The sequence below is a fragment of the Gekko japonicus genome, unplaced genomic scaffold, assembly GCF_001447785.1.
Source record: "Gekko japonicus isolate JY-2015 unplaced genomic scaffold, Gekko_japonicus_V1.1 scaffold173, whole genome shotgun sequence".
NCBI classification, from domain to species: domain Eukaryota; kingdom Metazoa; phylum Chordata; class Lepidosauria; order Squamata; family Gekkonidae; genus Gekko; species Gekko japonicus.
Window position 1 is genome coordinate 1,382,007 of NW_015161407.1, and position 17,091 is coordinate 1,399,097.

General features: G+C 40.5%; 2 protein-coding genes across 3 annotated transcripts in view; one reads left to right on the forward strand and one right to left on the reverse strand.

Annotated features, from left to right (window-relative positions):
- Positions 1 to 4,903, forward strand: part of CCDC109B (coiled-coil domain containing 109B) — a 94,297-nt gene extending 89,394 nt beyond the window's left edge. The window contains exons 4-8 of the mRNA XM_015426445.1: positions 160 to 264; positions 812 to 972; positions 1,712 to 1,915; positions 2,757 to 2,873; positions 4,819 to 4,903. Of these exons, the coding sequence (XP_015281931.1) occupies positions 160 to 264; positions 812 to 972; positions 1,712 to 1,915; positions 2,757 to 2,873; positions 4,819 to 4,896 (665 nt within the window). The 3' untranslated portion in view covers positions 4,897 to 4,903. The remainder of the gene's footprint in view (positions 1 to 159; positions 265 to 811; positions 973 to 1,711; positions 1,916 to 2,756; positions 2,874 to 4,818) is intronic.
- Positions 4,904 to 6,324: 1,421 nt separating this feature from the next.
- The window catches only part of CASP6 (caspase 6), a 13,684-nt gene continuing 2,917 nt past the window's right edge, over positions 6,325 to 17,091 (reverse strand). The window contains exons 3-8 of one of the 2 annotated variants that reach the window (XM_015426458.1): positions 15,808 to 15,850; positions 12,700 to 12,849; positions 10,993 to 11,069; positions 10,303 to 10,478; positions 9,651 to 9,810; positions 6,325 to 6,577 (exon numbers count right to left, since the gene is read on the reverse strand). In XM_015426458.1, the coding sequence (XP_015281944.1) occupies positions 6,339 to 6,577; positions 9,651 to 9,810; positions 10,303 to 10,478; positions 10,993 to 11,069; positions 12,700 to 12,849; positions 15,808 to 15,850 (845 nt within the window). In that variant the 3' untranslated portion in view covers positions 6,325 to 6,338. Of the gene's footprint in view, positions 6,578 to 9,650; positions 9,811 to 10,302; positions 10,479 to 10,992; positions 11,070 to 12,699; positions 12,850 to 15,158; positions 15,202 to 15,807; positions 15,851 to 17,091 lie in introns of both variants that reach the window. The other variant, XM_015426465.1, reaches the window with a different exon arrangement.

Consider the following 17,091-nt stretch of genomic DNA (forward strand, 5'->3'; position numbering starts at 1 on the left):
TCCAACATCCAGTTCTACCAGCAGCCGTTCATCAATAAGATCAGTGTCGTAAATCTGGAATGTGCTGAACCTCACTGTCTGCGATCAAGTTGGCAATGATACTTTGATTTTATTTAATGTAGCATTTCATTACTAATGAGCTGTCGTGTTCTCTTGCAGATGGCAGTGTGGTCTCTGCTTCAACACTGATGGAACTTCTGTTGATGAATGACTTTAAACTTGTCATCAATGGTATTGAATACAGAGTACATCCCCCACTGAAAGGTACAAAATGCCATGACTGCCCTTAACCTGTCTGAAGACTGCCTGTCAAATGTTTAAAATTTTTAAAAACCAGTTCTGTGTAAAAAAATAAATAGCTTAGATCCTCAGTCAAATCTAGTTCTTCCTTTCTTTCAGTCTTAAAGCAAACAAACTTTCATAGTGTTTTGGGACTAGGGGAACGGCTTAGTGTAGCGCCTCTGCTTGGCATGTAGAAGGTCCCTGGTTCAGTCCCCAGCATCTCTTGTTAAAAGGATGAGGTAGCAAGTGAAGTGAAAGACTCTTTTCTAAGATCCTGGGCAATTGCTGCCAACCACAGTAGACAATACTGAACAGAGTCCAGTGGTCTGACTTGGTACAGCAGCTTCATTTGTGTTCATGTGACTATTATGATCAGAACTAACCTTCATCTTTGTCAAGAAAACATCCCCACACCAATTTGCAGTCCAGGAACTGGTTTTTAAATAGAGGGTTAAATTCTTAGGAATCCAAGTTAAATTCTCAGGAATACGGCTGTGGTAATAACTCCACTTTTATTCTCCCCCCCCAGATAAACTGAGCACTGAACATGCTACAAATGTGGATGATGTCAAGTCTTTGGTCCATAGATTGTTCACAGCCCTTCATTTAGAAGATCATCAGACAAGAAGAGAGAGGGAATTGTTGCAGAAAATGGAACTTCTGAAAGAAGAACTGCTGCCTTTAGAGCAGGTTTGGGCAGTACTTACTTAAAGGAAAACTCCATTTCGGTCTAGAGTTCAGTTATAATTAATCCAAAACATATTGAATCTTAACCTGTATCATAAATAAGAACTACTGGATGTCTTTTGGGCTGGGGATCACCAGTAGATTGTTCTCTGAAGAGCGTAATGCACTTCGGGGGATATACCAGAGGAGATGGTCCCGAAGATACATGGGTCCCTTACCACTCAAGGCCTTAAATAAATAAAACAGTAAAAATTCAAGAAATACTGTGACAAGGAAATAGAAGACACACCATGGTGCCTGTTATACCCAAGGGTAATGTATTGAATCCAACATTGACTGAGGGGTGGGGGTGGCTTTCTGCAGCAGAACAAGGCTCCTTCTGTCAAATGAAAACTCTTCACTTAACAAAAGAGAATAATTGGATCCTCTCCAGTATCTTTAATTCCAAGAGACAGACTGGCTGAGTTCACCATTTGAAGCTTCTTTATTCAGGAAATCATTTTACTGTGGCTGAGTAAAGTCAAACCTCTCAGGGAAGGGAAGATTACCTAAATAGGTTTCTGAATGCAAAGAATAGGATTCTACAGTTATGCAAATAGAAAGATTTCATGCTTCCCCGTGAGCCCTGTAAGCTATCTGCTCTGGAGGGGGGGGCCCTCTCATGGGCAACATGCCATTCAGCATTGGCAGCTGCAATGAGAACACTACTTCCTCTTAAGTAACCGTTGTTTTGTCTTCCCAGATAAAAGCCAGACTCACTGCAGAGGCTGATGCTAAGAGTTCTCGTCTTCTATGGATTGGCTTAGCCTTAATGTCTACTCAAGGAGGAGCTCTGGCCTGGCTTACCTGGTGGGTCTATTCATGGGATATAATGGAGCCTGTCACTTACTTCATCACCTATGGAAGTGCCATGGCATTCTATGCTTACTTTGTACTTACTAAACAGGTGAGTCTTGTTAAGTAGACATTTAAAGCAGTAATATAGACTGAAAGGTCACTTGCAAGTATCTTGAGTCTGTGTGTTCTGGAATTCTTTTTTTACTTCTTATTGCAAGACTGAGTGTGGTTGTCCTATTCCATGAGATGGTGCACTGTCTGCCTCTTTTGATATGGGAACTGTTCAAAGGACTGGTTTGACCTAGACTTATATGTCTTTGGTCCTAATGGTCACCTCCTTTCCATTACCATCTCGACAACCAACCAACACTGTCCTCCTGAGCGTACTATCTATATGTCCTGGCCATAGTTGTCACTTATAAAGAAGCGTACGCATTGCTACCATACTTGCTAGATTTCCTTACCTTGAAGTTCTGACTCAATCCATCTATAAAACGAATAGGTCATGAGTTCTTCATGTGAGAATGTTCTTGTAAGAGTTGTCTGTCTTGTAAACCACAAATTTACTATAAAATTGCTTGGCGTTCTAGAATTTTGTAGGACATAGTAACACATCATGGTTACACTCTAGTTTTTGAGGTGGAAAACTAAACCAGACCTTATTATTATCTTAAGAGTCTTCGGAGTTCTTTCTTTTGGGGTAGGTTTTGACTTTCAGCATCAGGCTGACATGATGGGATTGGTGAGCCACAGTTCATGATGGTCTCTTATATGGTTGGTGTATAACTTCTTTTTAAAAAGAACAAGAGAAGCTTCCAGTCAAGACTAAAATAAAAAATGTCTCAGTGCTTCCTGATGACTTCAGTAGCAGTAAAATGAAACATAACTACCTCTCGTTGCTAGAGATTTTCAGAAAACTTCCTTCTGTGCTCTTTTTTATCCTTTTTCAGGATTATATTTACCCAGATGCGCGAGACAGGCAGTTCCTCCACTTCTTTCACAGGAGATCCAAAAGCCAGAATTTCAATGTGGATCAGTACAACAAGTTAAAAGATGATCTTGCAAAGGTATTTACATAAATCAGTCCTGATCCCGATATTTAAATGATGCTTTGCTTGTTTGTTGAAAAGAGGCTGCAAAGGATTTTGAAAAGCACATATTTGCAGTTTGATTTTTTTTTTACCCTGCCCGTGACAAGTTATAATGCTTAGGGAAAAAATGACGTAACAAAGGCTTTTAATATTGATTGAAAAGTGCAAATTGGCAGCCCCTCAATAGGATGGAAGAAAAATGAACCATCTTAAACTGCAGAAGTGGGGCCCTGCTTCCATTTCCATCTTTTGCCACAGCCGTGGGTTCCTGTCACAAATGCAAAACCCATCTGGCTTCATAATGCACAAACATAACTGCCTTCCTGTCTGCAGGACAAATGACATAATTTCCATCTATTTCACCATGCTTTAAACAAAATCCTTAATGTAGTCTCTACTGAGCACTGGCAGTCCAGACCCACTCAGATTTTCCAGGGCATCAAGAACTGCAGACTGTAGAATGCTGTTCCCCACAATGTACCAGCTGAAGCGTAGAACACTAAGAATCCAGCTAGGACTGTCCATTAGTGGAGATGATGGTGGGGCAATTGTCCCATACATTAGTTCTCCACTCTCAGTCCCAGCTTCTGGTGCCTTCAGTACCTGTCCTGCCCAATGACAGTTTCTCCCCTGGAAGTGGAACCCATGGATGACCCTTCCCAGGAAAGACTGTCTGGGCACATGTTGCAAATCATAGAGTACCAGGTCCTAGACACTGTGGAACTGATCTGGAATGGGGTGTGTGGTTTGGGGATTTTATTTTTGTGCAGTGAAAAATTATTAAATGACATTTTCTCATGATTTCTCAGAAAAAGACTACTCATACTGTTCTCCTTTATGAGAGAACATTTTTAATTTATGAAATGTACAGTCCTACCTTTTTTGCTAGGAGGTTAAGTATACAGATAGCTCCAGATGTCAAGCTGCCAAAAGGGCCAAATTATACTGCTGGTTCCAAGCTCTGATTTAAAAACTAACTTTGGTTAATGGTCACTATGGCTGTCTGAACTATAGCTAATGTTAACTAGGAAATGGAAGGATTCGGAAGAAGAGTGAGAAGTGTGTGCCGGTTTTCAGGGTGTTCTTGGTCACAAGGATAGTAGTGCTAATTTTTTTTTTTCTGAATGGCTTTGTACATTCGTATTATCTACACAAGAAGTAATTTCTGCATAGTAAATTGTGTGCGGAGAACAGCTAGGATATGACTGTAAATTGCAGGAAACCCATGTTCTGTAGAAGGGAGGCCCGAAAAGGAATTTAAGAGGCCCTCTTCTATCATATTTTCAAATGAGACCTGTTCAGGATGTTCAAACTCCATACTAGGGTGTACAGGTAAATTAGTGCACTGAATCAAGTCTTTCTGAGGAACATCAAGAGGCTGTCTTTTGGAAACCCATGTATAGTTCTGCAATTTCTTGCTGCTACATGGCAGTTACAACCACGTAAGAAATCAGAGGCTGAAGTATTCCTTTTCCAGACTTCCCATTCCCAGAGCTATATTCTGATGGGTGTATTTAATTTGCCTGTTCCCTTAGGCTTAAGAAGAGGTTCAGTCATTCTGTTATTTAACAAAGGGTCAACAAATCATCTCAACAAATGTGTATCCTGAACACATGTGAGCCCAATAACACAATATACAGGGGGAAATCAGGGTGACCCTCCTTGTCAATCCCTCCCGTTAATTTTGCATATAGCTAGGTTTTTTCTAATGTCAGTCATCCCCCACACACACAAACACCAAATCAGATGTAGGAAATAAACATGGGGTTGAGATACCCGTTTGCTTTCCAACTAAGTGCTGGGTATCTAGTATTTGTAGGCTGCCTATCAAGGAAAGCACAAGAGAATGAGCCTCATAACGCTGAAAGGGATTTATGGTTAAAGATCAGATCACCGGCTTGCTTTTGTCTCATGTCGACAGGTAGAAGAAGCCTTGAAACGGCTGAAGAACCCTTTACAATTACGTCTTCCAATCCAAGAAATAAATGACAAGCTTTAATTTTTTATATCCTTGAAAATGTTTTTGATCTGGTGAATTGCCCCAGATGTTTAGGAACTGAATATTTTGGACCAACGTGGGGGAGGGGGATCTATAATGTCTGGTTAAAACTGTTTCTGACAACTGGGATTTTTTTCACCTTACAAAGAAATTCTTTCAGATTCTCCATGTATATACATATATGTATGTATGTATAATTTGTTAGCACTTCAAAATAAAAACTGAACAAATAGTACTAGCTAGCATTGGATTACCAGCACAATCTTGACAAAGCAAGAGACAAAAGTCTGTGGGGGTCTTTGTAAGAAGTTTATTTTACTTTCAGGCCGTTTCAAAATAATTTACATATTGTCATTTTCTAACTGTCAATATCTGTTTTGTACAGATATCATGGCTGAGCTACAAAACAGTCACAAGTCTACACATGCGTATGTCATCATTTAGGCTGTGATTGATAAGCATGCCATATATAAAATGTCTTCACAATAGCAAGGTATTATGGGTGCTACTCATCTGTACAGATGTGACCTTCCAACATCCAACCAGGTAGCAAAGCCCAGGCAAACTACATACACCTGGAGTCATGATCCTGCATGATCCAGTAACAGCTGGTGCAATGTGTTACAGTCCCCCAGCTATGAAAAGGATACCAGAAATTGTTCTGAGTTGTCCAACCAGCCATTGCTGTGTCAGTAACTGCTGTATACCTGTTTCTGATGAAGGTATGGAGAGGGAATGTAGCAGATTTGTTGGAATCACCCGTGTCCCCAAAGCACCATTTCATTGGTAAATACAACACTTTTAAAAACCTTGAAAAAGTACAAAATGTTCATTACAAAATGGAAATTAAAAAAACTTTTATGCCATCACAGGTTTCTGAATCTGATGTGGAAAAAAACTTGTCACTCGGTACAAACTAGAAGACAGGAAAAATTTGGTCAAGTGCTTCTTTATCACTCCAAATGCTACTAGTGATTTTAATTTCCAAAAGCTCCCTGAGCCTGTTGTAATGTTGATTTACAATAAAACAATTTCATATACAGGACTCACAAAATTATATCCAAGCCTGAGATGTTAACTGCTGGTAAAAAAAATTGTCAACATAATCAATTAATTTGGATTTATTTGCAATTTAAAATTGAAATGTCACAGAAGTGTTCAGATTTTGAAGCACCATTTTCAATATTGAGCCCTTCTTTATTTAGCTAGCTACAATCTTATCTTCTAGGTTGAATATTTTTTTAAAAATCCATGTATTTGTTCTTTTAAAAAATCCTGTTTGCCCCGAAAGAAGTCAGGGTGGTATGATTCATTAAGCAAACTGAAATATGCACACTACTTGAACATTTTAATGTATGATCCATATCACAAGACTGTGTTTAGGTCAAGATGTCCTCGACACCTGCTCCCCCTAAAAAAAGAATTTTTACCGGTATACCATTCTACTTAGATTTGGGGTAAAAGTACAACTTCTTAGTTAACATGGATGCGAAACAAGGGATCTGCTTTTTCCCTAAAGCATGAATATCTCTGCATACGTCCACCTTGCGATGAGACACCTTCCTGTTGACCAGCGTCAGAAGCTCTGTAAATTCAAGGGAGGACCCATGCCGCCTTATCATGTTGCACAGATCTTGAATGTACCAGGAGCCGTTGACAGTCTCACGGTGAGAGTAATACCCTAGTGCAAAAGACAGACTTCTGAGTTGCTTGTCTGAAAATGTGGCTTTGCTCTGATACTCTGCATCCAAATAATCTTGCTAGCACTATTAATGAAGTCTGGATGGTACCTAAAACTGCACTTCGTTGCCTTTGGGAAGTTCAAGAGCAATCATCGCCCACACCCTGTTCTAAAACATTTATTCCGACAATGACTTAAGTTGCTGGTAATGAGTATGCTTAACGTTGCAGCCTTCATTCGGTTGCAGAACATGGACTGTAAAAAGGTGCTTTATATATGCTGCACTATTTGTTTAGTACATTTTTTTATCCCTCACTCCCTCCAAGGACCTCTGGGTAGCTTACAAGGTTCTCCCCCTCAGTTTTATTCTCACAAACACCCTGTGAGGTAGGCTACGCTGATAGATGACGACTGGCCCAAGGTCACTCAGTGAGTTCTATGGCAGAGTGGGGATTTGAACCCAGATGTCCCAGCTCCGGGTCTGACACACTAACCACTGGCTCTCAATGTTAAACACTGTTGCAGGGATTCCAATGTCCAGACCCAAGGGGAAGACAAGAGCAACAGCCAACAAAAGGTTGTTTGGGGGAAAATGACTGGTGGCAGCCACTGATCACAAATTTTCTTTGGATCCATGCAAAAATTAAGGAGTCCAGACTCATCCATACCAAATACAGTTTTCCCCTCTGTCTTATTAAGCAAGTTTTAAGTGATAAGTGGGCTTGCCAACTGGCCTGCAAAAAAATGTCCTGTCCCTTTAGTAGAGGATCGATAGCATTTTACTTCCAAGCCACAAAAAAACCTCAACAGTCCATTTGCACACATTAAGCCTCTTACACCACAGCAGTTGGCAACCCTAATTGAGCAGGTCAAGCCCTACTCTAAGAGGTAAGAATATCAGTTAGTTATAAAGAGCAGGGCCTTTACCACAGTTGGCCTAAGGCTCTGGAATGCCTTCCTGAATAAGGTGCAGAGCTGCTTCATCTTTTTTTCAGATGGGATGCACAAGGTTTTGTGCATGTGAGGATGTTCACTGCAGAGGCACAGCCCAGGAAAAACTTGAAAACTTTTTACACAGCCCCCTTAGTTCCCTTCCCCTACAGGAACTAAGCCCATGTACATGTCACTGAAATGGAACACCCATGCTTCCCCAGTTTTTCCCCATCGCCATCTGCTCCCCCCCACTCTGTATCATCTTCCTTGTCTCAAATTGTAGATTGTAAGCTCCTTGGGGCAGGTACTTTTCTTTTGCTCTGTAAGGTATCATGCATGTGGACTATTCTGTGTAATAAAAAAAACTCAACATTTGATTCTGCTGAATGTAAATAACCTGGCCCTAAACTACGGGGTTCCATGGAATGCCTTCCTGAATAAGGTGCAGAGTGAGGATGTTCACTGCAGAAGCACAGCCCAGGAAAAACTTGAAAACGTTTTACACAGCCCCTTAGTTCCCTTCCCCTACAGGAACTAAGCCCATGTACATGTCACTGAAATGGAACACCCATGCTTCCCCAGTTTTTCCCCATCGCCATCTGCTCCCCCCCACTCTGTATCATCTTCCTTGTCTCAAATTGTAGATTGTAAGCTCCTTGGGGCAGGTACTTTTCTTTTGCTCTGTAAGGTATCATGCATGTGGACTATTCTGTGTAATAAAAAAAACTCAACATTTGATTCTGCTGAATGTAAATAACCTGGCCCTAAACTACGGGGTTCCAGTGGGACAGCCATGTTAAGTGTGTGTCAACAAGAACCCTACAGCACTTTAAAGACATATATGACAGCATAAACTTGCAGACTGAAGACTTTTTTGTTTAAACTAATGTTGTAAGGCAGGCCAACTGCTGCCACGAAACTCCTGTTACAATGGAAGTAAAAGAATAACAATGCCCAAGAATTATTATTTTTTTCAACTCAAGCATGGAGTCCTTGGGGGGGGGGGGATAGATTTCAAACAGGAGCCCTCACTGAAAAGATCTGGATCATAATCCTGACCTTGTTTCCTCTCCAGGCCACATTTCTCTGACTCCCCCCCCCAAGTTTCTTACCCTTTGCCCACCCCACCAAACACAACCACCTGCCTGCTTTCAACCTTCCCAGGCTTCGGCAGGAAAGAACAGAAGTTCAAAGCAAAGGAGAGCCAGCAGCCACTCAGTTCTGTTTGTAGCAGAGCTCATACCCTAACAACAAATTAGCTCTGTACTATAAGCTTTACAAGGCATTCCTTTTAAGGGCTGACTCCCCCTTTCAAACTCGAGTTCACAGGCTAGGGGCCACTAGAGTTTTTGTCATCCGAAACAAAGGCTTCAAGTCACCATGGCAACCTGGAACTGATAAGGCCTGAACCCTACAGTGATTTTCCCCATCACTCCCCAAATGACTGAGCAGAAAGGACTGATGGCAATCACAACAAAAGAATGTTTCTGGCATCCCTGTGTAAATTGTGGTCCAAATAAGCCTCCAGTTCCACACTAAAAAAAAAGGATGAGAAATTTTGGGTCATGCCATGCCATAAATCCACTTCTTTCACAGCTATCCCATGTAAATTTGTTGACTTTATTTTACACTTCTTTTTTAAAAAATCATTTGATACTGTTAGTACAGTATAGTTTACTTTCTGCAATTGTCTTACACCCAGACAAATGCTTTTTGGAGATAGGATTGCTGGAGTTACCTTTGCCAGATGGACAGCTGCCATATCTGTTCTACACAGGTACAGTAATGAATATTATTAATGTTTTTTCCTCAGTTGCCAATAGTCTTTGACATTTTGCAGGCATAGACACTTCACTGTACATATGCAGCTTGCATATACTCCATGGCCTCATTTATATTCATGGAGGAAACACGTTCAATTATTGTTGTAGCAAACACATGGATATGCATTATAACCATTCAAAAGCTGACAGCCACTTGAATCAATTATAGCTTAAACACACCAATAACGTACAGGGTGGTTAAGTCTCAGGAAATGACTTCCTTATTTTATAGATAAGAGAGAAAACCTGTTGTTGTTAAAGACATATTTTAGGCAACAACCACTTCAGGGCACTGTAAGTAGAAAACTGCAATTTACCTTCTGCTACAGAGTAACACATGAGGAAGTCAGCCCCAGCAGGTAAGGTATAAACTGCAGCAGCATCCACTTCAGTGTCATTGACGTCTGACTGGTCTGTTATGCTGTCTACTGTATCAGCAACAATGACTGGGTCATCATGTTTATCTCCTCGACATGCCTAGCAATAAGGGGAGGAAAAAGCTGAACACCGTTCTAAAGCAGAAGTCTTCCTGTCATCCCTGCTCCTTGACAAGCATTAATAACACAGGTTATTGCTGAATTTTTTAGTTGTGGATATAAGCTTAGTAAATAAGCACCAAGAGCTTATTTACTTTGAAGTTATTTTTAGAGAATTAGTGCATGCACTATATTAAGAAAACACTTTGAATGGTGCCATAAGAAATGAGTGAACCAGAAGAAAAACTGACTGTCCATAAATCTGACAAATATGAACACACTTTCTCATCTGGCTGAGCCTACATATTGTACCCAAAAAATAGTAATTTGTCCACTGCAATCTCTATTTCACTCCAGAGTTCTTGCTGGATTTATTTAAAAATGTATTTTCACATCCTGATGTTGTACTAATAATTTGTTGACTGGATTGTTTCTTATGTTTCAGTAAAATTCACAGTACTTCCTATAAGAATTCAGGATTCCATGATCTCACCTGAATTATAAATATTTTTGGCTTCCCTACTAGACTTGGACATTTGTCTCCTCTGAACATGCCGGTCAATGTCTGTATTTTTATTTTAGCATCATAGGCATAAACATGGTCATCTTCACCATGGCTCAGGAAAATGCACATGAAACAGTCTGCATCTTCATGTTTGCCTATGGATACTGCAAGGTAATGAAATTGAAATTAACTACAAGAGTAAGTTGCTTTCTCTTGGCAAGACATTCCATTAATTGTTTATATTGAACTCACTGTCTCATTTTCACAATCCCACTCAAATTCCAGGTAGCTAGACTATCCCATACAATATTCCTGGAGTCAATTTTACTGTTCTAGAACTAAAGTGCAGAATAAATTTTGTTCCAGATATTTTCACTTGGGATTTTGTTGCAACAATGCAAAATATGTCATCAACAGCAGAGGATGCAATTCATAAAAGATGCTCAATCAGACATCTACTTATTAATCGCTGGTACATGCAGTGGTTCTTTTTGTATCAAGAATGCAAGCAAATGCCCTGCTTCTACTACACTGATTTCTTCTTCTTCTAGAACCATACTTTTATTAAATTCTATAAGACATACTAACTCTAAACACATTCACTATAACAAAGCTGAACCCTAATTTATAACTGAATTTACTCAAGCAAATCCAATAGAACAGAATATAGTAACTCACCATTGTAAATGTTTTGAACCACGTCTTCTGCTTTAAGATCATCAAAACACTTCACTTCAAATCCCAGCTCAGTCAAGCTATTGTAGAAACAAAAAAGTATTTCACTTTAGTGTCCTGTTCGGATCACCTAATGTGGTAATGCAACCATTCCATTCCATTCATTTTTATTGCTCATAGACCCATAAGTCATAAGCAAATAGGATATAATACAAAATACATCATATCACTTGTGTTGAAATGGATGCCAACTTCACTGAACTTACACCGTCAGATATGTGTAGGCACCTAACAGCTACCTTATTTCTCATGGCATAGATTTTCAAAAACATCAACAAAAAATAAGGCAAAGAGAAGATGAGAGGTGGAGGGAAGCGATCACTACGTGACTGTTGAACAATAAGCAAGCTACCCGTTAAATGAGACTGTTATTAAATAGATGCAGCTTATAGCACAGAAACAGATGGCACCCTTGCTGAAAATTCTAATAGGAATTAAAATAAGGATATTATTATAGTACTTTGCATGAGTAGTAGCTGTTCAGCTGTGTGCTTTAAACTATGAATCGGGATCCTGGTGTTTCTCAGCAGCTCACTGTGGTTCCTCATTGCAAGGATCAGCAACAGTGAATTTTCCTTGAAAGACTGTTCTACCTCCCATAGACCTACATTTCTCTGCAATTTTAAGCCACAAAGGGGTGCTGGGTTATTCCAGGGTACACTTTCAAGATCATACCAGGTGGCAGGCCCAAAGGCCTGACTACCTTATATCTGAACTGAGCACATCCTCTGCACTAGTACTCAAATGGTTTGTGGGAAAGATTCTTTGAAGTCCCAAGTTCAAAATGTGAAAGCCAGTCTTGATTTCAAAGTGCTTCTTATACATTGTCTTGGTAGTGCTTTCAACAGCACATAAACTAGGACAGTGATGTTTCCCCTATATTACAGATAAGAAGAGAGCTGAGAAAGGCCCCGGTCACACGGGCCAGATAACACGGGGGGGCGGCATGGCTGTTTGCCTCGGAGCAAAATAAAGCACGGTAGCCCGATCACACAGTCCCGAGTCTCCACGCTTAGGCTGTTAGCTGGCGATCACACGGCGATGCTGGAGCGTGGCAAAAAAAGCGGTGCGGCAAGTGTTTCGCGTTTGTGCGCATGCGCAGTTCCACGGAGCAGCACTGCTTTCAATTACGTGTTTGTGTGCATGTGCTTACGAAAAACATCTGGTTTGCGACAGGACCTGGATGGGAGCCGGACGCCACAGGATACTAGCGCTCCCACAATCAGACACCCGCCCCTGCCCCACATTTTCCGGATACTAGTGCACTTTCCACAGTACTTTTTTACTGCACATCTTCGGCAGGACGCCACAGGTTAACCATGGGTGCGCTATGCTTTCCAGATGTTGCAGTGTGATTGCGCCCTGAAAATCCGCCTGACATTCGTGCCTTTAGCGCGGCAAATCCTCCATGTGAACGGGGCCAATGAAATGCTTTCCTAACACTATAGAGTTGAGTTCATGGCTGAAGCAAGATTTGAACTGGAGGAATTTCACAGCTCCCAATTTTTGCCTCACATGGGGCTACCAGGCTCTTTTATATTACACTTCCCATTGTACAAATATTTTGTGTCCTTTTCCTTAAATGCCACCCAGCTGAATTAGGTTTATTTAATCATAACTTTACAGAGCAGATATCTCTTCCCCTCTCACCTGTGTTTCAGGTTCTCTCTGTCGGCAACAGTGCCACGTCTTTCTGGTAGTGTTAAATGCCAGAAAAATCGTTCATGATTGAAGATCAAAGCAAGTCCTCTCCTCTTGTGGTTCATTTTGTACTCTGCAGTTGGATCAAAGAGGTAGGTGCTTCCCCCCCACAAAAAAATTTTAGTTAACAAAAACAGTCACATACACACACACACCCCAAGTTCATCAGAACAAATCAAACACCAATATGCTCATGGGGACTTTGGACTTTTGAAAAAGAGAGGAATTTCAAAAACTCCAGACAGGGAAAATTATCACTGGCTGTGCACAAGCCTTCAGGATACCTGAAATTACCTTCTGAAGGTTGACTGCCATATCAGACTTACTACTGGAAAAGAAACCATGGTATTCAAACAGCCCCTTTTTTCTTCAGAACACAGTTTCATGTGCCACCTAGTGGTGTTAGTATGAAAATCCCGATACCAGGACTTCTGATGCACTGTTTGAGAGCCAGCTCAGTCAATGGCATCAACACAGTCTTTAGAAGAAGAGGAGGAAATTGGATTCATACACTACCTGAAGGAGTCTCAGAGTGGCTTACAATCTCCTTTCCCTTCCCCTCCTCACAACAGACACCCTGTGAGGTAGGTGGGGCTGAGAGAGCTCTCTCAAGAACTGCCCTTGAGAGAACAGCTCTGAAAGAACTTATGACTGACCCAAGGTCACGCCAGCAGCTGCATGTGAAGGAGTGGGGAATCAAACCTGGTTTTCCCAGATTAGCGTCTACGCTCCTAACCACTACACCAAACTGCCTCTTTACCATTGCTTTGGTGCATTCTGCTAGAAGACTGCAGGAGTAAAGGAACAAAGCATTAAAGTGAAATCTAGGTAAAACTTCTAGTCTGAGTATGATAGCTGTCCAAATAGAATTCTGAGGAATTTTTATCATAGACTACCACTGCATCATAAAAGGCTGGTAACTACATATAAAAAAGGTGTAAATGACTTACTACTGTTCCTTCAAGTAATAAAACTCTATTAATTTTGAAAAATAGAAATGAATAATAGAATAATAAGAGCTGGAAGGGACCTCCAGGGTCATCTAGATCAACCCCCTGCACAATGCAGGAAATTCACAAATACCTCCCCCTCCACACCCTCAGTAACTGCTGTTCCATGCCCAGATGATGACCAAAAAATCAATTATTGAAAAAAAAGATTGAAATCCTAGCCACCCAACATCAAACATGTACTTTACCCTGAGCCATGAACCCACCCTAATTTTGACTATGAATTCCTGACAGGTAGCAGGCAATCCCCTTCATTCTTGTTTCTTTAAAAATCATCTCCATTCATTCTTGTGCATAGGCAGAGCATTTGCACAAGGCCTGCTAAAAACAAGAATGCTTCTCCCATACCTTTAAGAATTATTGCTTTAATTCATGTGCCAATGTTCATTTTAATCAGCCAATTAGTACAAGGGGACTACAGTGCATTCCTAAAGTGAGTTATACCTTTCTAAGGCCACTGACTTCAATGGATATAATAGGGTACAACTTTTCCTAGGATTGCACTGTTAATTACTAAGGATGGCATCAGAGTAGGTGTTCCAACAGTTTGACTTCAGGATTGGACCTCAAGACATTTTGGGAAATGCATACCTAGAAGCTGGGAGAAAAAAATGTAAGCTACAGAATCTGTCCAACTAGTTGCCACCCAGAGACATTATTTCCAGTACTAGGAACACTCACTAAGTGTGAAATACCAGTTCCGGATGTATTTGGGGAAGTTAAATTAGATTTGTATGAAGACACTACTACTTGCCCTGACTTTGTGTTCATATACGATGAGCTGCATCTAACATGCAAATAGAAGGGATGTTTGCTGCTTTCTCCACCTGTCCCCCTTCATCTCATCAAGCCATCTTTAAGGAATGGGGATGTCTGGGAACAGCATGGACTGCACAGCCGAAGACTGCAGCAAGCAGGAGAAATTGAGGTTACAGAAGGGTTGGGATGTGGCAAAACTACAACAAGAAAGGGGAACTGGCAGATTTCCTTTCCTGTCTTGTACTGTACCGAAGGTTCCTGTGCCCTCTCTAGAGGGGCTTTTCAGATGGGCTTAGGGGGCTATGGGAGAAAGCACCAAACATCTCTTCCATGAGCTCACACTATTTACAAAAGATAGGGCTGGCTTCAATATCTGTATAAACCTAATCTGGCCCAATATAAATATGGTGAATAAATATATTGTCCATGCACAGGGCTATAATTGTATAGTAAATTCAATTCTAATATTTAGCTATTCTGAAAGTATTCCACAGAAAAGCTGCAACAAGCCAGGATCAATCTGGGTTTCTTTTGAGGGCTCCAACAGGATTGCTGCACCAACATGCATGAGCAAGCCAAGGATCCAGGTCTTGTTCCACTCTCCCATCATTACCCACTCTGATAACAATGTTCTTTTACCTTATATCAAGGGCATCTGTTTCTGTGAAGTTTTGCTGTCCATCTATAATGTTAACAGAATACAAAACATGTTTGAACTACTGCTAAAGGTGTGTTCAAATATAGATAATAACCAGTTTCTCAAGCTTTCAAAGAATCTGCAGTACAAAAATGTCATATAAAGTCAAGTCACTTAAGAAAATTGAACACATAGTTGTATCATGGAGTGTAGCCAGTCTGAAATTTGGAAGCTTTCCTGAAACTTTCCTTGAAATCTAAGATGACAGTCTACATAGCAATGTGCCAGAAGAGAAAAGAATGTGCTAAGTTCAAGTGGCAGTTTCTTCCTCAGAGTATCCTATTAACAATAAAGAGTATTGCAGCTAATAAAAGCAAAACACAATTTTACTAATGCTGTTTATGGTCAAAATTTCCAATGTGTGCCTAGAAAGTTGGGGTGCACAGGGCTATAATTGTATAGTAAATTCAATTCTAATATTTAGCTATTCTGAAAGTATTCCACAGAAAAGCTGCAACAAGCCAGGATCAATTTTGGTTTCTTTTGAGGGCTCCAACAGGATTGCTGCACCAACATGCATGAGCAAGCCAAGGATCCAGGTCTTGTTCCACTCTCCCATCATTACCCATTCTGATAACAATGTTCTTTTACCTTATATCAAGGGCATCTGTTTCTGTGAAGTTTTGCTGTCCATCTATAATGTTAACAGAATACAAAACATGTTTGAACTACTGCTAAAGGTGTGTTCAAATATAGATAATAACCAGTTTCTCAAGCTTTCAAAGAACCTGCAGTACAAAAATGTCATATAAAGTCAAGTCACTTAAGACAATTGGACACATAGTTGTATCATGGAGTGTAGCCAGTCTGAAATTTGGATGCTTTCCTGAAACTTTCCTTGAAATCTAAGATGACAGTCTACATAGCAATGTGCCAGAAGAGAAAAGAATGTGCTAAGTTCAAGTGGCAGTTTCTTCCTCAGAGTATCCTATTAACAATAAAGAGTATTGCAGCTAATAAAAGCAAAACACAATTTTACTAATGCTGTTTATGGTCAAAATTTCCAATGTGTGCCTAGAAAGTTGGGGGGGTATGGGTGATTTTTAAATCTCTGGTCTCACTTTTAAATTCTCCAGCTAACACCAATCAGCTCTTTCTCTGATGGGTTACTAAGCAAGGAACTTTGTACATAGTCAGTATACATACTGCCATTTATAAGGATCAGTGCATAGTGGTAATAATTTAACTCTGGCATTAGAAACATCACAAGTCATCTTCAGATCTTCCCTAAAGGCTTGCACAGGGAAACACCATTGGAACTAAACAACAGTCATACGCACACACACAAAGGCAATGTATTTGTAGAAGGAGGGACGCTTAGTCAGCTTAAGGATACAATCATATTGTTTCTGCCCAAGTATTCCAGATTCCATGTAGAGGTCTTATTTTGAGATCTATGGCTCTAGCATATATCTTAATAGCCTGCTACCTGTGCTTCGCTATGGTATTTAAGTTCTGTAAATCCAGTTATAATACTGATGATCTGAAGTCTGAAATGTGACATTTGTTGTAGGAATTCTAACAGAGAAGATTGTAGTGTAAGAAATGAAGTGAGACATACGTACTTTTTTTTTCTCCACTGAAGGACCTCTCTCTAGACCACAATGGTGGTTCTGCCCTCAGGTGCTAGGATCACCTGGCTGCTTGATGAGCTCACGCTGGAGCAGGCCACATAAACTGTCCATTTAAGAAGCAGTCGTCTGTTAAGTCAACTCCTGCTACCTTCCACGAAAGTGATGGCCTTTCTACTTGTGTTCCTGGATTGTTTTGCTCATATGGAGACTATGTTGTTCTGAGCACCTCAGGGTGATCTAGCTGGTACTTGGCCTGCGCAGCTCAGTGCACTGCAGGAGTACTATGTGCAAATGTCTTTGC